Source organism: Cherax quadricarinatus, chromosome 22 (assembly GCF_038502225.1).
Source record: "Cherax quadricarinatus isolate ZL_2023a chromosome 22, ASM3850222v1, whole genome shotgun sequence".
Lineage (NCBI taxonomy): Eukaryota > Metazoa > Arthropoda > Malacostraca > Decapoda > Parastacidae > Cherax > Cherax quadricarinatus.
Genome location: NC_091313.1, coordinates 39,465,251 through 39,488,463, shown reverse-complemented (window position 1 = coordinate 39,488,463; position 23,213 = coordinate 39,465,251). Strand labels below are relative to the sequence as shown.

Sequence of the window (23,213 nt, the reverse complement as noted above, 5' to 3'; positions counted from 1 at the left end):
TAAGGGGCATATATTATATACAGATAACTGGTACACAAGCCCCTCACTCAGTGATTTTTTGCGAGTGAACATGACAGATGTGTGTGGCACAGTGCGTGCAAATCGGAAACATATGCCCAGGTTTGATGCTAGCACTTGTAGAGGTGAGGTGCAGACGTTTGCTGCCAATGACATCATGGCATTTCGGTGGGATGACAAACGAGATGTCACACTGTTGTCATCAGTTCACCCTAATGAAATGGCAGACAGTGGCAGGCAGCATAGAGAGAGCAATGAGCCCATTCTAAAACCTGCAACTGTGATTGATTACACCTTCAACATGCGTTCAGTGGACAAATGTGACATGCAGATTGGGTTTGCTGATTGTGTTCGCAAGAGTTATAAGTGGTACATAAAACTCTTTTTCCATCTTCTGGACATTTCCATGCTCAATGCTTATAATATGTATAAGATGAGGACCAGAAACAAACCACAGTACGGCGAATTCTGTTTGTCTGTCATCAGACAAATAGTATTCAAGTACCAAGGAACAGCACTTGCAATTGACCGCCCAACAAATTATCATCAACTACCTGCTCGTCTGAAGCATGATGATCACTTCCTGGTAAAAGTGCCTGCTACTGCTTTTAAGAAAAAGGCTCAGAAGAGGTGTTACGTCTGTTCACATACAAAAAAATGCCCACAACAACGCAGACACTCGTTTTATGTGTGAGAAATGTAAAACACCACTGTGCATGACACCATGTTTCAAAGAGTTCCACAGGCTGCAGAACTTCTAGAAACATTCCCTGTGACTGTATGTGTGTATATAAAATATAGAAAAATAGTAATAAACAACATTTCATATCGTTTGTTTGTGTAAATATTTTCTATAAACAAAATAATGACAACAGTGTTTACGCCCTTATTGTGTAGTATTGAAAAAGAAATAACTTACAAAATACTGATCATGTTGGCCTCAGAGGCCATAAAAGTTACTCAGAAAAAGAAAAATTGAAAAATAATTGAAAATAGTACATAAAAAAGTAAATAGAAAAATACCGGGTGACGGCAGTCGGCGATGTTACCAGATGTTGTTCACTTTTGGCAAACTTCACGCCTCCATATCTCGGTAAGTATTGACGGTAAATTTTTTTGGTTTAGCCTATAATGTTTAGAAAAAAAAAACTATTTTTTCATAAGAAAAATCATTTTTTTTTTTTTAAATTTGGCCGACCCTGAGAACGAGTTTCGGAGAGGGCCTGTCGACCCTCAAAGGGTTAAGAACAGTCGTACCTTGACTTAAAAGTGCCCCAACTTACGAATTTTCCGAGTTATGAGCCGTCGCTTGGTCGAGTTTTTGCTTTTGAGTTGCAAGCCAAAATCCGAGTTACAAGAGAGCTTCAGATACGCTGCCATTAATTGGCGAAGTATCTGAAGTCAAATCCAATTCTGTACCCAGGTACTTTTTACCATCCTACATGCTATTCCAAGAGCATGTTTACCTGGAGTTTACCTGGAGAGAGTTTCGGGGGTCAACGCCCCCGCGGCCCGGTCTGTGACCAGGCCTCCTGGTGGATCAGCGCCTGATCAACCAGGCTGTTGCTGCTGGCTGCACGCAAACCAACGTACGAGCCACAGCCCGGCTGATCAGGAACTGACTTTAGGTGCTTGTCCAGTGCCAGCTTGAAGACTGCCAGGGGTCTGTTGGTAATCCCCCTTATGTGTGCTGGGAGGCAGTTGAACAGTCTCGGGCCCCTGACACTTATTGTATGGTCTCTTAACGTGCTAGTGACACCCCTGCTTTTCATTGGGGGGATGGTGCATCGTCTGCCAAGTCTTTTGCTTTCGTAGTGAGTGATTTTCGTGTGCAAGTTCGGTACTAGTCCCTCTAGGATTTTCCAGGTGTATATAATCATGTATCTCTCCCTCCTGCGTTCCAGGGAATACAGGTTTAGAAACCTCAAGCGCTCCCAGTAATTGAGGTGTTTTATCTCCGTTATGCACGCCGTGAAAGTTCTCTGTACATTTTCTAGGTCGGCAATTTCACCTGCCTTGAAAGGTGCTGTTAGAGTGCAGCAATATTCCAGCCTAGATAGAACAAGTGACCTGAAGAGTGTCATCATGGGCTTGGCCTCCCTAGTTTTGAAGGTTCTCATTATCCATCCTGTCATTTTTCTAGCAGATGCGATTGATACAATGTTATGGTCCTTGAAGGTGAGATCCTCCGACATAATCACTCCCAGGTCTTTGACGTTGGTGTTTCGCTCTATTTTGTGGCCAGAATTTGTTTTGTACTCTGATGAAGATTTAATTTCCTCATGTTTACCATATCTGAGTAATTGAAATTTCTCATCGTTGAACTTCATATTGTTTTCTGCAGCCCACTGAAAGATTTGGTTGATGTCCGCCTGGAGCCTTGCAGTGTCTGCAATGGAAGACACTGTCATGCAGATTCGGGTGTCATCTGCAAAGGAAGACACGGTGCTGTGGCTGACATCCTTGTCTATGTCGGATATGAGGATGAGGAACAAGATGGGAGCTAGTACTGTGCCTTGTGGAACAGAGCTTTTCACCGTAGCTGCCTCGGACTTTACTCTGTTGACGACTACTCTCTGTGTTCTGTTAGTGAGGAAATTATAGATCCATCGACCGACTTTTCCTGTTATTCCTTTAGCGCGCATTTTGTGCGATATTACGCCATGGTCACACTTGTCGAAGGCTTTTGCAAAGTCTGTATATATTACATCTGCATTCTTTTTGTCTTCTAGTGCATTTAGGACCTTGTCGTAGTGATCCAGTAGTTGAGACAGACAGGAGCGACCTGTTCTAAACCCATGTTGCCCTGGGTTGTGTAACTGATGGGTTTCTAGATGGGTGGTGATCTTGCTTCTTAGGACCCTTTCAAAGATTTTTATGATATGGGATGTTAGTGCTATTGGTCTGTAGTTCTTTGCTGTTGCTTTACTGCCCCCTTTGTGGAGTGGGGCTATATCTGTTGTTTTTAGTAACTGAGGGACGACCCCCGTGTCCATGCTCCCTCTCCATAGGATGGAAAAGGCTCGTGATAGGGGCTTCTTGCAGTTCTTGATGAACACAGAGTTCCATGAGTCTGGCCCTGGGGCAGAGTGCATGGGCATGTCATTTATCGCCTGTTCGAAGTCATTTGGCGTCAGGATAACATCGGATAGGCTTGTGTTAATCAAATTTTGTGGCTCTCTCATAAAAAATTCATTTTGATCTTCGACTCTCAGTCTGGTTAGCGGCTTGCTAAAAACTGAGTCATATTGGGACTTGAGTAGCTCACTCATTTCCTTGCTGTCATCTGTGTAGGACCCATCTTGTTTAAGTAGGGGCCCAATACTGGACATTGTTCTCGATTTTGATTTGGCATAGGAGAAGAAATACTTTGGGTTTCTTTCGATTTCATTTATGGCTTTTAGTTCTTCCCGCGATTCCTGACTCCTAAAGGATTCTTTTAGCCTAAGTTCGATGCTTGCTATTTCTCTGACCAGTGTCTCCCTGCGCATTTCAGATATATTGACCTCTTTTAGCCGCTCTGTTATTCTTTTCCGTCGCCTGTAAAGGGAGCGCCTGTCTCTTTCTATTTTACATCTACTCCTCCTTTTTCTTAGAGGAATAAGCCTTGTGCATACATCGAGTGCCACTGAGTTAATCTGTTCTAGGCATAAGTTTGGGTCTGTGTTGCTTAGTATATCTTCCCAGCTTATATCGGTTAGGACTTGGTTTACTTGGTCCCACTTTATGTTTTTGTTATTGAAGTTGAATTTGGTGAATGCTCCCTCGTGACTAGTCTCATTTTGTCGGTCTGGGGCTCCACGCATACATGTCTGAACCTCAATTATGTTGTGATCTGAGTATATTGTTTTTGATGTGGGAAGGATAATGCATGTACTCCCACACTAATTCCAGATTGTAGCGAGGCACCTTGTCGCTTGTTTGGTATAAATCCATGGAAGAGGTAACCTCCATTTCAACACTCAAAGTTTTTCCAGAAACATTAATTAGGGTGGGTGGAGTAGTGATGGTGGTGGAGTATTGATAGTGGTGAGTGGAGTACTTATAGTGGTGGGTGGAGTAGTGATGGTGGTCAGTGGAGTAGTGATGATGGTGAATGGAGTAGTGATGGTGGTCGGTGGAGTAGTGATGGTGGCCGGTGGAGTAGTGATGGTGGTGGATGGAGTAGTGATGGTGGTGGGTGGAGTAGTGATGGTGGTTAGTGGAGTAGTAATAATGTTGGGTATAGTAGAAATAGTGGTGGGTGGAGTAGTGAAGGTGGTGGGTAGAATATATAATATTTCTTATTTATAAATACATTTTTCTTATTTAAAAACCCATAACAAAAAAAAATTGGTAGTTTTTGGGAGCTGGAATGGATTAATGGCATTTCAGTTAATTTCAGTGAGGAAAATTGATTTGATATATGAGCAAATTGAGTTACAAGCTTGGTCACAGAATGAATTAAACTCGTAAGTCAAGGTACCACTGTACGTATTAGGTTAAGTCTGCCCGAAATGCCTCAGCATGATAGAGGCTTTCTTTGTACCAATCAAATTATGAAATGTAAGCACACATTGTAACCTTAGCAAAGAAATAAAATTTTTATTTTTATTTGATTTTGACTTGCTATAGCTGGCTGAACTTTCTTAAAATCCTTGTTCATCTTTCTTGGGGGCGGATTGTCCAACTCTACTTCAACTTCATTCAGCCCTAATTTTATCAAAACTAGAGTAAGGTGACCAGATATATTCTGTGGACTCTGCTGCAACTCTTCCTAAACTTGATCTCATTCATCATCAGGGATTACGTTTATGTCTAGGTGCTTTTTATTCCTCCCCTGTCAAGAGCCTGTATGCAGAGGCGAATGTTCCATCCTTGAATGATAGACTTGATGCTTTTGCCTTCACTATTTTGTCTGATTTCATACAATCCTTCTACATACAGGATAGTAACAGACATTAGTAGTCCAATATTTGTTCACTGCCCCTTGTTTACTCCTTCATTTTTCTCTTTGTCTTCATTCACTCTTGACTTCTCTTCAGTTACCCCCTTTATATATTCATCTAACATCTAACTTTCCTCTTTTTCCCTTGGGTGGTTCCAACAATTTGAGTTTGTTCTTCCCTGCTGCCTATGCATCCTACAGTTGCTTCTCTCTCCCTTTTTCTCAACCACTTCCAGTCTCATTCTCATGCCATTTCAGTTTACACTGAGGGTTCTAAATCATTTGATGGTGTCAGGTTTGCAGCAGTGTTCCTCGACAGTGTTATGCGAGGTCATTTATTAGACTTTGCCAGCATTTTCACAGTTAAACTGTATGCAGTGCATATTGCATCTATTCCTGCCTCATTGTTTGTGATAGTCTTGGACTCCTTTAGTACTTTGTAAGCTATCAAAACATTTAATTCAGTTCATTCCCTAGTTCTTCGTATACAACTTTGGTTGTTCCGCATTTCTAGCAAAAACAAAGAAATTGTTTTCTTATGGGTCTCTGGTCATGTTGATGTTCAGGGCAATGAACAGCCGGACTCTGCTGTGCGATCAGCTGTACATAACCTTCCAGTTTCATATAGAGGTATTCCATTCTCAGATTATTTTGCTTTAATCTCTAACAACCTTCGCAACTATTGGCCCCTACATTGATCCGACATCATCACTGCTCAACAGCCCTTATTTTAAATTCTCTCCTTGATGACGGCCCCACCTTTGACATAGACTCCCTCTTTAACAGATTTATTGCAAAACCTTTGATTATACAGTGGACCCCCGCATAACGATTACCTCCGAATGCGACCAATTATGTAAGTGTATTTATGTAAGTGCGTTTGTACGTGTATGTTTGGGGGTCTAAAATGGACTAATCTACTTCACAATATTTCTTATGGGAAATTCGGTCAGTACTGGCACCTGAACATACTTCTGGAGTGAAAAAATATCGTTAACCGGGGGTCCACTGTACTTCCTTTAGCACTCCACACTGCTCTTACTAACTCTGCCTCTGTTATACTCTCCGCCTTTGCTAGTTTCACATCATGCTAATCACACAGTTTGCCCACCCTACCCTGCAGCTCTGTATGACCCTTGTCAGTTTAATACTTAGTTTTGATGATAATACAGCCTCTCCTCACTTAGTGACGTACTCGTTTACCGACAACTTGGAATTACGACTGGCTTTCTGACCAGTTTGCATACCTAAATAATGTATATTAGAGTTGATTTCCTCTATTCTGTTTATTACAACATACAGTACACTTTTGTATAAACATTTAAAATTATACCAGAAATGTGATAAGTGGTGCAAAGGTGACATTAAAACAATATCAAAGATGGTTGACACAAACCCACTACGCCTTCAAGTCTTGAACATGTACTCACTGGAGCGAAGAAGAGAGAGATACATGATACGTAACATATACCTGGGAAGTACTCGAGGGCATGGTCCCAAATCTGCACACTGCCATAACAACATACTGGAGTGAGAGATGTGGGAGGAAGTGTAAAATAAATCCAGTGAGGAGCAGGAGTGCATTGGGGACAAGAAGGGAACGCTGTATCAACATCCAGGCCTCAGACTATTCAACATCTTGCCAGAAGATATCAGAAACACTGCTGGAACAAGTGTAGAAGCCTTTAAGAGGAAACTGGACATGTATCTTCACCAGGTGCCAGATCAACCAGGCTGTGATGGATATGTGGGGCAGCGGGCCTCCAGCAGCAACAGCCTGGTTGACCGGGCAAGCACCAGACGAGCCTGGCTCATGCCTCGGCTCCTAGAGTATTGAAACTCTCAAAACTCTTCAAAGATATATCAAAGGTATTATACTATGGTCTTAACTTGGCAACGAATTTGTTTACTGACGTGGTCTTAGGAATGTAACTCTGTCGTTAAGTGATGAGAGGCTGTGTACTCACCTAACTGTACTCAACTAATTGTGTTTGCAGGGGTCGAGACTCAGCTCCTGGCCCTGCCTCTTCACTGAGTGTGTGTGTGTGTGTATGTGTGTATGTGCGTATATGTATACATGTATATAATCATGATTTGGTGGGTATTCAAGCAGAGAAGAAGATACTCTAAAGAGGCTGTGTTGCTTTATTGAGCAGTTCGTAGTACATAGGCAGTGTGTTAAAGTGCCCCGGGATGACCCAGAGGGCCATGCTCGCAAGGGAGAGAGGAGTGGAGCTATTGACTCTAGGATGCCTGGTCACCAAGTGAGAGCAAGGTAGGTCTGGACATGCCCACCCAGAGACCTGCCCTCTGGTGGAAACTTTTGAAACTAGCTATGTAGGCTTACTGTCTACATATATGCAGTAGGGCCCCACTTATACGGCAGGTTAGGTTCCAGGCTACTGCCTTAAAGAGGAAATCGCCTTAAAGCGGAATGCCATTTTTTTTCACTTATAAGTGCCAGACAACAAATTTACACTATATTAAGTTAGTAATAGAATTAGGCATTAAAAACACAAAAAGTAAAATACAGTGGACCCCCGCATACCGATTTTAATCCGTGCAAGAGGGCTCATTGGTATGCGAAATAATCGGTATGTGAATGAATTTTCCCCATAAGAAATAATGGAAATCAAATTAATCCATGCAAGACAACCAAAAGTATGAAAAAAAAAATTTTACCACGTGAAATATACATTTTCCTACACACAAAGAGAAGGATACATGCACAATAGTAGAGTAGTACATGCACAGTATATATTGTGCATGTACTAGTCTACTAAATGAAGAATAAATGACACTTACCTTTATTGAAGATGCAGCAATGACTGATGAGACACTGTGTCCTGGGAGTGCCTTTTCCTCCTGAGTACTGTAGGTCCTGTTTGGTATTTTCTTCCAGAACATGCCTTATCACACTGTGTATGTCACTACGATTCTTAAATCTCTCAAACCAACCTTTGCTGGCTTTAAATTCACCAATATGAGCACTAGTTCCAGGCATTTTTCCCTGTTCACCTGGGTGTTAGTCGACTGGTGTGGGTTGCATCCTGGGAGACAAGATTAAGGACCCCAATGGAAATAAGTTAGACAGTCTTCGATGACACTGACTTTTTTGGGTTATCCTGGGTGGCAAATTGTTAATTGTTTCTTGGTATATTCTCAATAAGCCACACCAACAACAGTGCTACAGCAGCAGCAGATGATGCTACAGCAGCAGCAGACGATGCAACAGCAGCAGCAGACGATGCTACAGCAGCAGCAGACGATGCTACAGCAGCAGCAGACGATGCTACAGCAGCAGCAGCAGCAGACGATGCTACAGCAGCAGCAGCAGCAGACGATGCTACAGCAGCAGCAGACGATGCTACAGCAGCAGCAGACGATGCTACAGCAGCAGCAGACGATGCTACAGCAGCAGCAGACGATGCTACAGCAGCAGCAGATGATGCTACAGCAGCAGCAGCAGCTGACAGTGCAGCAGCAGCAGCTGTACCACCAATAGTAGCGATGGTTGATTGGGGTTTATTATACAACCTGGCCAGCTCGGAGACACGCACTCCACTTTCATACTTATCAATGATCTTTTTCTTCATCTCTATAGTAATTCTCACCCTTATTGCTGTAGGGTTGGCACTAGAAGCTTTCTTGGGGCCCATGGTCACTTATTTTCCAGATAAAATCACCAAAAACACTGTAATAATACGAAATGTTACGATTGTATGCTTGGATGCTACCGCGGAGGCTGGCTGGTAAACAATGCCACCGGCGGAACATGTGAGGCTGGCTAAGGCGCATATTGGACGCGTCTCGGACGAACAGCGGTGAGCGGGTTTTTAAGCGGTATGCGAGGCAAAATTTTAGCGATAAAATGTATCGGTATGCGGATTAAACGTTATGTGATGCCAACGGTATGCGGGGGTCCACTGTACACAAAGTTCACCCATTACTTACCTTAAAATATTTGTAGTCTTAATGTAAGGTGAGAGGCGAGTCGTATTTATTTGTAGGAAGCCAGTTGTGGGAAGTCTGGTAGCCAGCGAGGGCAGCCCATCCCACCCACACGTAATATACGACATTTAAAGCTCCCCAGAGCAATAAAATACATATACAGTATATTCATTAATTACCTTAAAATATTTGTAGTCTTAATGTAGAGTGAGAGGTTTACCTGGAGTTTACGTTGAGAGAGTTTTAGGGGTCAACTTCCCCGTGGCTCAGTCTGAGGCCAGGCCTCATGGTGGATCAGGGTCTGATCAACCAGGTTGTTACTGCCAGCTGCATTTAAACTGATGTATGAGCCACAGCCAGGTTGGTCAGGCACTGACTTTAGGTGCCTGTCCAGTGCCTTCTTGAAGACAGCCAGGGGTCTATTGGTAATCCCCTTTATGTATACTAGGAGGCAACTGAACAGTTTTGGGCTCTGGACACTTATTATGTTGTCTCTCAATGTACTCATGGCGCCCCTGCTTTTCATCGAGGGAATGTTGCATCTCCTGCCAAGTCTTTTGCTTTCGTTGGGAGTGCTTTTCATGTGCAGGTTTGGTACCAATCCCTCCAGAACCTTCCAAGTGTATATTATCATGTATCTCTCTTGCCCGCATTCCAGGGAATACAGATCAAGGACCTTCAGCCGTTCCCAGTAATTTAGGTGCCTTATCATACTTATGTGTGCTGTGAAAGTTCTTTGTATGCTCTCCAGGTTTGCAGTGTCGCCAGCCCTGAAGGGGGCCATTAGTGTACAGTAGTATTCTGGCCTAGAGAGAACAAGTGATTTGTAGAGTGTCATTATCAGCTTGGCATCACTAGTTTTGAAGGTTCTCATTATCCATCCTATGATTTTCCTAGCTGATGAGGTAGATACATTGTTGTGGTCTTTGAAGGCGAGATCCTCTGACATTGTCACTCTCAGGCCCTTCACATTTCTTTTTCGCTCTATTGTATGGTTAGAATTTGTCTTATACCCTGATACATATTTAATTTCCTAAAGTCTTCCATGTCTGAGTAGTTGAAATTTCTCCTCATTGAACTTCATATTGTTTTGAGTGGGCCATTTGAAGATATGGTTGATGTCCACTTGGAGTCTTGCAGTGTCTTCAATGGAGGTCACCGCCATGGCAATCCAGGTATCATCTGCAAAGGAAGACACGGAGCTATGGCTTACATCTCTATGTCAGAAATGAGAATGAAGAATAGAATGGGAGCGAGTACTGTGCCTTGAGGAACAGAGCTTTTCACCAAGGCTGCCTGGGACTTTGCTCTGTTTACTATTACTCTTTGTGTTCTATTTATCAAGAAGTTACAGATCAATCTACCAACTTTTCCTGTTATTCCTTTATCATGCATTTTGTGTGCTATTACACCGTGGTCACACTTATCGAAAGCTTTTTGCAAAGTCTGTGTATACTACATATACATATTGTTTATCCTCAACATAGTGGTCCAGGAGCTTGGACAGGCAGGAGCGACCTGCTCTAAACCCACGTTGCCCTGGGTTGTGTAATTGATTGGTATCTAGGTGGTTGGCGATCTTGCTTCTTAGAACCCTCTCAAAGATTTTTATGATATGGGATGCTAGTGCTATTAGTCTGTAGTTCTTCGCAATTGCTTTACTGCCACCTTTGCGGAGTGGGACTATTTCTGTTGTTTTTAGTGTGTGTGGGATGACCCTGTGTCCATGCTCCCTCTCCATAGAATGCTGAAGGCAAGCAATAGGGGTTTCTTGCAATTCTTGATGAACACTGAGTTCCATGAGTCTGGGCCTGGGGCAGAGTGCATGGGCATGTCATTTACTGCCTTTTCAAAATCTTGTGGAATTGGGACAATATCCTAGATTTTTGAGATGATCAAATTTTGGGTTTTGTTCATAAAGAATTCATTTGGATTGTCGACCCTTAGTCTGGGCAGTGGCTCACTGAACACTGAGTCATATTGGGACTTTAATACAGTGGTCCCTCATTTATCGTCGTTAATCTGTTCCTGGAAGTGCCATGATCATCGAAAAAGACGATTTTCGAATCAATTTTCCCCATAAGAAATAATGTAAATACAATTAATCCGTTCCTGACACCCAGAAGTATTAAAACAAAAATTTTTTTACATGAAATATAGATGTAGTACATAAACAATACAATGGGACATGATGAATGAAACATAACACTTACCTTTATTGGAGATTCTTCTTAGTGTATGGAAGACTGGAGGAGGAGGGACATTGGATTAGTTACTGTTTGGAAGGGGAATCCCCTTCCATCAACACCTCAGGTATCAAGTGCTTTTCTGGGGTTACTTCTCTTCTCTTAATGCCACTAGGACCAGCTTGAGAGTCACTGGAGTACTGTCTCACAAAAAGTGTCCAGAGAGTTCTATTTCTGGTGTCTCTTTAAAACTTCCCAAAATGGGCCAAGACTCTGTCACTGTACAAGTTGCTGATATGGCTTGCAACATCCTTCTCAGGGTGATGTTTCTCCATAAATCTTTCCATCCTACCCCACATTTCAAAAATCTCCTTAATTTCCGAAGAAGGCACCTTCTTCCATCTCTCTTCCTCCTCCTCTGCAGCAAGATTCTGAGCTGTGATCTGTTCCTGTTCCTGCTGAAGCTCTTGCAGCTCCTCAGTGGTTAGTTCTTCCTTGTGGTCCTCCACCAACTCTTCCACATGGTCCAAACTCACATCCAACCCCATGGAGCTCCCCAATGCCACAATAGAGTTCACAACTGACATAGGCTCATCAGGGTGAGTCACAAACCCTTCAAAATCCCTCTTGTGGACACAATCTGGCCACAATTTTCTCCAAGCAGAGTTCAAAGTCCTGGTAGTCACTCCCTCCCAAGCCTTACCTATAAGGCTTATGCAATGGAGGATACTGAAGTGTTCTTTCCAAAACTCTCTTAGGGTCAAGTGAGTGTCTGAGGTTACATTAAAGCACCTTTGAAACATTGCTTTCGTGTAGAGTTTTTTAAAGTTTTCAATGACCTGTTGGTCCATGGGCTGAAGGAGAGGAGTGGTATTCGGGGGCAAGAACTTTACTGTGATGAACCCAAACTCCTGCAGAATTAGGTCATCCAAGTTTGGAGGATGAGCAGGTGCATTGTCCATTACTAGGAGGCACTTGAGATCCAATTTCTTTTCCAGGAGGTAATTCTTCACACTAGGGCCCAACACTTCATTGAACCACTCGACAAAAATTTCCCTTGTGATCCATGCCTTATTATTAGATTTCCAAAACACACACAATTTACTCTTCATAACATTGTTTTTCCTGAATGCTCTGGGATTTTCAGAATGGTACACTAGTAACAGCTTCACTTTGAAATCCCCACTAGCATTAGCACAAAACATGAGTGTCAGCCTGTCTTTCATAGGCTTGTGTCCTGGCAGTCCCTTTTCCTCCTGAGTAATGTAGGTCCTCTTTGGCATTTTCTTCCAAAAGAGGCCTGTTTTGTCACAATTGAACACTTGTTCAGGTTTCAGTCCTTCAGCCTCTATGTACTCCTTGAATTCACTTAGAAATTTTGTAGCTGCAATTTTGTCCGAACTGGCAGCCTCACCATGCCTTATCACACTGTGTATGCCACTACGCTTCTTAACCCTTAAACTGTCCAAGCAGATCTACGTTCACATGCATAGTGCTCCAAAAGTAGATCAACTTTTTTTTTTTACATATTTTCAAATATAACAAAAAAAAAAAAGTAGATCAAAGTTTTTTTACACTTTTTCAAATGTAAAAAAAAAAACGTATGTATACGTTTGGACTGTTTACAGGTTAAATCTCTCAAACCAACCTTTGCTGGCCTTAAATTCACAATTATCAGCACTCGTTGCAGGCAATTTCTTTACCAGATCGTCATGCAACTGCCTAGCCTTTTCACAAATAATTGACGTCATAAGAGTATCTCCTGCTAATTGTTTCTCGTTTATCCACACCAGTAATAACTTCTCAACATCTTCGAGTACTGGTGATCTCATTTTTGTCAGCATATTTACCCCCTTTGCAACAACAGCTTCCTTGATTTCCTTTTTCTTGGCCACGATGGAAGATATGGTTGTACGGGATTTGTTATACATCCTGGCCAGTTGGGCTACACATACGCCACTTTCATTTTGTTCAATGATGTTTTTCTTAAATTCAGTCGTATTTCTCACTCTCTTTACCAAAGGCTTGGCACTAGGAGCTTTCTTTGGAGCCATGGTAGCTTATTTAGCACTTGCAAGCACTAAAATGAATAGAATATAATGAAATATTTTGTATGAATAAGTGAGGGGACTGTTGCTCACTTGTAAACAATGGCACACTGGCTGGGAAGGGAGGCCGAGGCAGCTCAGAGCATGAGTATGCGTCCCGAACGAAGGACAATTAGCGAGTAAACAGACCATTTGCGAGCCAATGTTTGGTTGAGAGTAACGTGACAATTTCCGAAAAGGATGAATATCGAGCCGGACGATTATTGAGGGACCACTGTATCTCACTCATTTCTTGGTTGTTGTCTGTGTATGTCCCATCCCGCCTAAGCAGGGGTCCAATACTAGATGTTGTTTTTCCCTTAGATTTGGCATAAGAGAAGAAGTATTTTTTTTTTCTTTTAATTTCCTTATGGCTTTTAGCTCTTCTTGTGATTCTTGTCTCCTGTAAGATTCCTTCACCCTAAGTTCGATATTTGCCATTTCATTGACCAGTGCCTCCCTTCATATTTCAGATATATTGGCCCCTCTCAGCAGCTCTGTGACTCTTCACTTTCGTCTGTATAGGGAGCATCTCTTTCTAGGTGAGTCGTATTTATTTGTAGGAAGTCAGGTGTTGTAAGTATGGTAGTCAGCCAGTGCAGCCCACCCCACCCCACCCACACACATACAACATTTAAAGCACCCCAGAACGATAAAATACATATATTTATTTATTTATTTATTTATTTATTTATTTATTTATTTATTTAATGTCTCTGCAAACAGTACATTGAGATTGTGTATATACAATAGTGGGTTGCAATGCAAAGAGAGCCTCTATTATGCCTAGGCATTATGGCCCAACTTAACATTATTGGCTTACATTGTACTTAATGCTAAGAAGTAGTATTTCATAGTTGTACAGTAGAATATTAATTATAAATGAATCAAAATATGTATAATACAAAGATATACGTATTTATATTCTAAAATGCTTTTGTGAAAAACAATGTTTCAATTATATTCCTGTCAACAATGGATAAAAGGTTCAGTGTGATTGTTTCAGTTATGATGTGGGAGTGCATAGGTGAGTAAATGTATACTGAGTATTTAGCATTTAGTCTTAGAGTCAGTTGAGTTTCTGAGGTCACTACAAAGCACCTTTCAAACATAGCTTTTGTGTACAGTTACTTGAAGTTGGAAATATCCTGCTGGTCCATGGGCTGCAGGAGAGGAGTGGTATTAGGAGGCAAAAACTTCACCTTAATGAAGCTCATGTCCCTAGAAAGTCGCTCTGCCAAGTCTGAAGGATGACCAGGAGCATTGTCTAATACCAGGAGGCACTTAAGGTCTAATTTCTTTTCAATTAGGTAATTTTTCACATTGGGGGCAAATGCATGGTGTAACCAGTCATAGAAAAAGTCCGTAGTGACCCATGCCTTACTGTTTGCCCTCCACAGCACACACAAATTAGCCTTGAGGACATTGTTTTTCCTGAACATTCTGGGAGTTTCAGAGTGATACAAGAATAAAGGCTTCACTTTGCAATCACCACTAGCATTTGCACACATCAACAGAGTAAGCCTGTCTTTCATAGGCTTATGTCCTGGGAGTGTCTTTTCCTCCTGAGTAATGTACGTCCTGCTTGGCATTTTCTTCCAAAACAGGCCTGTTTCGTCACAATTAAACACTTGTTCAGGTTTCAGTCCTTCACTGTCTATGTACTCCTTGAATTCCTGCACATATTTTTCAGCTGATTTGTGGTCCAAACTGGCAGCCTCACCATGCCTTATCACACTATGAATGCCACTACACTTCTTAAATCTCTCAAACCAACCTTTGCTGGCCTTAAATTCACTCACATCACTAGTTGCTGGCATTTTTGTAATTAAATCGTCATGCAGCTTCCTAGCCTTTTCACATATGATCGCTTGAGAGATGCTGTCTCCTGCTATCTGTTTCTCATTTATCCACACCAATAACTTTCCCTCAACATCTTCTATCACTTGCGATCTCAGTTTCAAAAACATAGTTGCACCTTTGGCAAGAACAGCTTCCTTGATTGCTGTTTTCTTGCCCACAATAGTAGCGATGGTTGATTGGGGTTTATTATACAACCTGACCAGCTCAGAGACATGCACTCCACTTTCATACTCAACAATGATCTCTTTCTTCATCTTCATAGTAATTCTCACCCTTTTTGCTGTAGGGTTGGCACTAGAAGCTTTCTTGGGGCCCATGGTGACTTATTTTGCAGGTGCAATCACTACAAAGGCTGTGATAATATGAAATGTTCCAGTTGTTGTATGTTTGGAAGCGACCGCGGTGGCTGGCTGGCTTGTAAACACTGGCACCCAAGGGACAAGTGAGGCGTGCTCAGGCCAAAGTGGACGCGTATGGTACGGAATGAATAGCGCTGGTCGGGTTTTTAAGCGCTAGTTGAGGCAAATATTTTGCGTTAAAATGTATCGCTAGTCAGATTTATCGTAAATCGATGCCATTGCTGGTTGCGGGTCCACTGTATAGATATATATATATATATATATATATATATATATATATATATATATATATATATATATATATATATATATATATATATATATATATATAATTTGATGAATGGAAGACATATTACGAAATAGAGATGTTTTTTGTTTGGGTTTTTTGGCTTTGGGAAATGGTTAAAAAAGGGCTAAAAATGGGGGAAAATTTTAAAAATTTTTTGCGATTTTAAAAAATGAAAAGGACCCCCCGCGTCTAAAAACTCAGCTAATTAGGTCAATAAACACAAATATGGTGATGATATTTTACAATTATTAAAATTTTCATAAAAAGTAAATCTTCTATTTTTTTTGGAAAAAAATTCATTATGTAATAAAAATAAAATGGAATTTATTTGAAAGCCTCAAAAACATAACTAATGAACAGAAAATGTTAGTTTAGTCCCGGGAATTTCCCTACATTTTTCTTTCCCTGGCCCCCTATTTTAAATTAGATATTTTAAACTTTGTTTAAATTTTTTTTTCCCAAATTTAACTTTCCCTTTTCACTTTTTTTTTTGGGGAAAACCCATTTGGGTTTTGGCGATTTCTTGTGTCAATCGGGGGGAATGAAAAAACCTAGTGAAATCCCAAGGAATTTGGTTGTTTGGAAAAAATTAATTGGCCTAAAAATGGGAGTCAAATTAACCAAAATCCCCGATTCGTAAAAAAACTGACACATCAAAATTCGCGGAGAAATAATTTCGTCAATTTTCCCCCAAATTTTCCCCGTATTTTTGTTTTATTCCCTTTACAAAAGATTCTCTACATTTCATAAGAAACAATAACAAATTTTTTTTGAAAATTCTTGGACACTAAAAGGGGACTCCAGATTTGGTTGGACCTAAAAAGGGGTTTAAAAACACTAAATCTCTCTACTCTTAATTCAATAATAATAATAATAATAATTTAAAAATAAATAATAATCTCTTGGGGGTTAAATTCGCATATTCTTTTAAAATGACATTTCCCAATCTATTATGTTTTTTTAAAAATTTTATAAGAAACACATTTTAACACACAAACATATCATTACCCCACAGTATAAAAAAATTTTAAAAAATATTAAAAGGGTTTTCCCAAACGGTTTTTTTAAAAGTTTTTTGGAAAGTTCCCTTTTCCTAGCCCGTCACCTGTTATAAGGGGTAACTGTGAAAAATATTCCTTTAAAGCCTTCACTTTATAGCTATAATTCTGTACCCAACTTTTTTAATGTAAAAGTATTTGTTCTTTATTTAATTATTATAATAAAAATTTAAAAATTTATAAAAAACAAAGTTTCACAAACTCTTTAAAAGTAAAGAATAAGAAATAAAAAAAGGACCGTTCCCTCTATTTTTTTAGGTGATGGGCCCCAACCTGTTCAGTTTTTTTGTTTAACTTTTAAAAAATTTTAGTTTATCATTAAAAATTTTTTAATTCATTTAAAAACACATATTCATTAATCCCTCCTGATATTTTTTAAAAAATTAATAAAAAATTTCATAACATTACAAAAAACTTTATGTGAGAACCTGGTTCCAAAAAAGTCAAATGACCTTTCCCCATTGCCTTCCTGGCATCATTTCTTCTCAAAATGATTTTCCTCCTGTACTCTGATAATTATACTTATGTATACCTGTACTTAAATAAACTTACATACTGTGCTGGCATGCAGGTACACATTAAAATCAGTAAGAGTGTCTTATGTCTCCAGACGTCATATTAGTAATGATAATAATAATCATCGTCTCATTTAAATGTCGTATATTACGTTAAATACACATTTTCATTAATCCATCTATGATATTTTTTCAAAATTATATAATAAACACGATACATAACATAAAAAGATGATAAATACACCCCACAATAGAATAAATAAACATAAATATGAGATGTGGTAGCAGACGACTTGCACAAGTGACGCCATATTAGAAATGCTAATAATAATAATAATAATAATCACCGAGTCTTATTAAATGTTGTATATTACGTTAATATACACATTTTCATTAATCCATCCATGATATTTTTTCAAAATTATATAATAAACACGATACATAACATAAAAAGATGATAAATACACTCTACAATAGAATAAATAAACATAAATATGAGATGTCGTAGCCAGATAACTTGTACAAGTGATGCCAAGAATAACATTTTCTCTAATCTAACATAAGAGAAAATGTGTTACTGGGGGTAACTGTAGAAAATTATTCCTTTCGTATGTATGTAAGTAAGTTTATTCAGGTATACACAAATACAGTTACATAGATTATCATACATAACAACATATGTGTAGAGAACCTAGGATAACCCAAAAAAGTCAGACAGAGTGACTTATTTCCATTGCCTTCACTCAGAGCATCATTTCTTCTTAAAATGATGTTACATGAGAATGGGAGTGTTCTTCTTTATTTATTCTACCATATCAATGTAGAGACAACCTGTACACAATGTAACTTGTACACAAACCAGACGTGTACACTTCGTTTACAAAACTTACCTTCGCCTGGTTTGTTTACATAACTCTGCGCCTGTCCTCTCTCATGCACTCATTCTTTCTCTCTCTCATTTATTCGTTTTATCTCATTTACTTACTCCTGACCCTACATTAAGACTACAAATATTTTAAGGTAAGTAATGAGTGAACTGTATATACATTTTATCGCTCTGGGATGCTTAAATATCATGGAATATATGTGTGGGTGGGTTGGCCTGGTATGGTAGCCCGGCTGACTACCATACATACCACACTTGATTTTTTACAATAAATACTACTCATCTCACCCTATATTTTAAGGTAAGTAATGAGTGAACTGTATATACATTTTATTGCTCTGGGATGCTTAAATATCATAGAATTGTATGTGTGGGTGGGGTGGCCTGGTATGGTAGCCTGGCTGACTACCATACATACCACACTTGATTTCTTACAATAAATACCACTTGTCTCACCCTAGATTAGGACTATAAATATTTTAAGGTAAGTAATGAGTGCACTATGTGTGTATTGTACTTTTTATTGTTTTTTGATGCCTGGTTCTATTGCTAACTTAATATATGTTAGTGTAAACTTGTTATCTAGTGTTTGTATGCATTTGTAAGTGGAAAAAAAGGGTGTTCCACTTTATGGCTGTTTCCGCTTTACGGCGGTAGCCTGGAACCTAACCAGCCGTATAAGTGGGGCCTTCCTGTATATATAGACACACACACACACACACACACACACACACACACACACACACACACACACACACACACACACACACACACCTGGAACGGAACAGGAGTATAAATGCCAACCAGCACGGATTCACGGAAGGCAAATCCTGTGTCACAAACCTTCTGGAGTTTTATGATAAAATAACAGAAGTAAGACAAGAGAGAGAGGGGTGGGTTGATTGCATCTTCTTGGACTGCAAGAAGGCTTTTGACACAGTTCCTCACAAGAGATTAGTGCAGAAGCTAGAGCATCAGGCGCATATAACAGGTAGGGCACTGCAATGGATCAGAGAATACCTGACAGGGAGGCAACAACGAGTCATGGTACGTAATGATGTATCACAGTGGGCACCTGTGACGAGCGGGGTCCCACAGGGGTCGGTCCTAGGACCAGTGCTATTTTTGGTATATGTGAACGACATGACGGAAGTGTTAGACTCAGAAGTGTCCCTGTTTGCAGATGATGTGAAGTTAATGAGGAGAATTAAATCTGATGAGGACCAGGCAGGACTTCAAAGAGACCTGGACAGACTGGACACCTGGTCCAGCAAATGGCTTCTCGAATTTAATCCTGCCAAATGCAAAGTCATGAAGATAGGGGAAGGGCACAGAAGACCACAGACAGAGTATAGGCTAGGTGGCCAAAGACTGCAAACCTCACTCAAGGAGAAAGATCTTGGGGTGAGTATAACACCGAGCATGTCTCCGGAAGCACACATCAATCAGATAACTGCTGCAGCATATGGGCGCCTGGCAAACCTGAGAACAGCATTCCGACACCTTAGTAAGGAATCATTCAAGACACTGTACACCGTGTATGTCAGGCCCACACTGGAGTATGCAGCACCTGTTTGGAACCCGCACTTGATAAAGCACGTCAAGAAACTAGAGAAAGTACAAAGGTTTGCAACAAGGTTAGTTCCAGAGCTAAGGGGAATGTCCTATGAAGAAAGATTAAGGGAAATCGGCCTGACGACACTGGAGGACAGGAGGGTCAGGGGAGACATGATAACGACATATAAAATACTGCGTGGAATAGACAAGGTGGACAAGGACAGGATGTTCCAGGGAGGGGACACAGAAACAAGAGGCCACAATTGGAAGTTGAAGACACAAATGAGTCAGAGAGATAGTAGGAAGTATTTCTTCAGTCATAGAGTTGTAAGGCAGTGGAATAGCCTAGAAAATGACGTAGTGGAGGCAGGAACCATACACAGTTTTAAGACGAGGTTTGATAAAGCTCATGGAGCGGGGAGAGAGAGGGTCTAGTAGCAACCGGTGAAGAGGCGGGGCCAGGAGCTAGGACTCGACCCCTGCAACCACAAATAGGTGAGTACAAATAGGTGAGTACACACACACACACACCTACCATCCGACTTACAGCCTGCTCAACATACGACCATTCGACTTACGACCGTGTTTTCTGTGCCAAATTTCTGGGAAATAAACAACTGTTTGTGTTGTACACTGTGTGTATCCTAAACCTTTCAGTATAAAATACAGTACTAACAGCATAAAAAGTGAAGTAAAAAGTGAAATACCAAAATAAAACAATAAAATAAATCATTACAAAAATGTGATGTTGATATTCAGTAGTAAGGTTCGACTTACGTCCATTTCGACCTATGACCGATTTGTTGGAACAGAACTCGGTCGTAAGTCGGATGGTATCTGTGTATATATATATATATATATATATATATATATATATATATATATATATATATATATATATATACAGTGGACCCCCGCATAACGATTACCTCCGAATGCGACCAATTATGTAAGTGTATTTATGTAAGTGCGTTTGTACGTGTATGTTTGGGGGTCTGAAATGGACTAATCTACTTCACAATATTCCTTATGGGAATAAATTCGGTCAGTACTGGCACCTGAACATACTTCTGGAATGAAAAAATATCGTTAACCGGGGGTCCACTGTATATATATATATATATATATACAGTGGACCCCCGCATACCGTTGGCATCACATAACGTTAAATCCGCATACCGATACATTTTATCGCTAAGATTTTGCCTCGCATACCGCTAAAAAACCCGCTCAACGCTATTCGTCCGAGACGCATCTAATGTGCGGCCTGAGCCAGCCTCACATGTTCCGCCGGTGGCATTGTTTACCAGCCAGCCTCCGCGGTAACATCCAAGCATACAATTGGAACATTTCATATTATTACAGTGTTTTTGGTGATTTTATCTGCAAAATAAGTGACCATGGGCCCCAAGAAAGCTTCTAGTGCCAACCCTACAGGAATAAGGGTGAGAATTACTATAGAGATGAAGAAAGAGATCATTGCTAAGTATGAAAGTGGAGTGCGTGTCTCCGAGCTGGCCAGGTTGTATAGTAAACAACAATCAACCATCGCTACTATTGTGTCCAAGAAAATGGCAATCAAGGAAGCTGTTCTTGCCAAAGGTTCAACTGTGTTTTCGAAACAGAGATCGCAAGTGATGGAAGATGTTGAGAGACTCTTATTGGTGTGGATAAATGAAAAACAGATAGCAGGAGATAGCATCTCTCAAGTGATCATAAGTGAAAAGGCTAGGAAGTTGCATGAGGATTTAATTAAAAAAATGCCTGCAACTAGTGATGATGTGAGTGAATTTAAGGCCAGCAAAGGTTGGTTTGAGAGATTTAAGAAGCGTAGTGGCATACATAGTGTGATAAGGCATGGTGAGGCTGCCAGTTCGGACCACAAAGCAGCTGAAAAATATGTGCAGGAATTCAAGGAGTACATAGACAGTGAAGGACTGAAACCTGAACAAGTGTTTAATAGTGATGAAACAGCCCTGTTTTGGAAGAAAATGCCAAGCAGGATGTACATTACTCAGGAGGAAAAGGCACTCCCAGGACATAAGCCTATGAAAGACAGGCTTACTCTTCTCATGTGTGCCAATGCTAGTGGTGATTGCAAAGTGAAGCGTTCAGGCAAAAGAATATCCTCAAGGCTAATTTGTGTGTGCTGTGGAGGGCAAACAGTAAGGAATGGGTCACTAGGGACTTTTTCTATGACTGGTTACACCAAGCATTTGCCCCCAATGTGAAAAATTACCTAACTGAAAAGAAATTAGACCTTAAGTGCCTCCTGGTGTTAGACAATGCCCCTGGTCATCCTACAGACTTGGCAGAGCGACTTTTTGGGGACATGAGCTTCATTAAGGTGAAGTTTTTGCCTCCTAATACCACTCCTCTCCTGCAGCCCATGGACCAGCAGGTTATTGCAAACTTCAAAAAACTGTACACAAAAGCTCTGTTTGAAAGGTGCTTTGTAGTGACCTCAGAAACTCAACTGACTCTAAGAGAGTTTTGGAGAGATCACTTTAATATCCTCAATTGTGTAAACCTTATAGGTAAAGTTTGGGAGGGAGTGACTAAGAGGACCTTGAACTCTGCTTGGAAGAAACTGTGGCCAGAATGTGTAGACCAAAGGGATTTTGAAGGATTTGAGGCTAACCCTGGGAATCCTATGCCAATTGAGGAATCCATTGTGGCATTGGGAAAGTCCTTGGGGTTGGAGGTTAGTGGGGATGATGTGGAAGAGTTGGTGGAGGAGGACAATGAAGAACTAACCACTGATGAGCTGCTAGATCATCTTCATCAGCATGAGGCCAGACCTGAGGAAACTGCTTCGGAGGAGGGGAGAGAGAAATTGAAGAAGTTGCCTACTTCAAAGATTAAGGAAATGTGTGGAATGTGGCTTAAAGTGCAAACCTTTTTTGATGACAATCACCCTAACACAGCTATTGCAAGCCGTGCTGGTGACTATTACACTGACAATGTTGTGAACCACTTTAGGAAAGTCATAAAGGAACGGGGGTACAGGCCTCTATGGACAGATATGTTGTGCAACAGAAGTCCAGTGACTCTGAAGCTGGTCCTTGTGGCATTAAAAGAAGAAGGGAAGTAACCCCGGAAAAGGACTTGACACCTCAAGTCTTAATGGAAGGGGATTCCCCTTCTAAACACTAAGACTCTCTCCTCCTCCCATCCCATCAATCATCACCAGATCTTAAATAAAGGTAAGTGTCATGTAACTGTGCATGTCTTTTTTAGTTTGTGTGTATTAAAATTAATATTTCATGTGGTAAAAATTTTTTTTTTTCATACTTTTGGGTGTCTTGCATTGATTAATTTGATTTCCATTATTTCTTATGGGGAAAATTAATTCGCATAACGATAATTTCGCATAACAATGAGCTCTCAGGAACGGATTAATATCATTGTGTGGGGGTCAACTCTGTGTGTGTGTGTGTGTGTGTGTGTGTGTGTGTGTACTCACCTATTTGTACTCACCTATTTGTGGTTGCAGGGGTCGAGTCCTAGCTCCTGG

The 23,213-nt window shown here is 40.6% G+C and overlaps 1 protein-coding gene across 1 annotated transcript in view; it reads left to right on the top strand.

Moving 5' to 3' along the window:
- LOC128689836 (uncharacterized) overlaps positions 1–22,956 on the top strand; it is a 54,262-nt gene extending 31,306 nt beyond the window's left edge. The window contains exons 2-3 of the mRNA XM_070087674.1: positions 13,643–13,711; positions 22,234–22,956. Of these exons, the coding sequence (XP_069943775.1) occupies positions 22,350–22,790 (441 nt within the window). The 5' untranslated portion in view covers positions 13,643–13,711; positions 22,234–22,349 and the 3' untranslated portion in view covers positions 22,791–22,956. The remainder of the gene's footprint in view (positions 1–13,642; positions 13,712–22,233) is intronic.
- Positions 22,957–23,213: the final 257 nt, after the last annotated feature.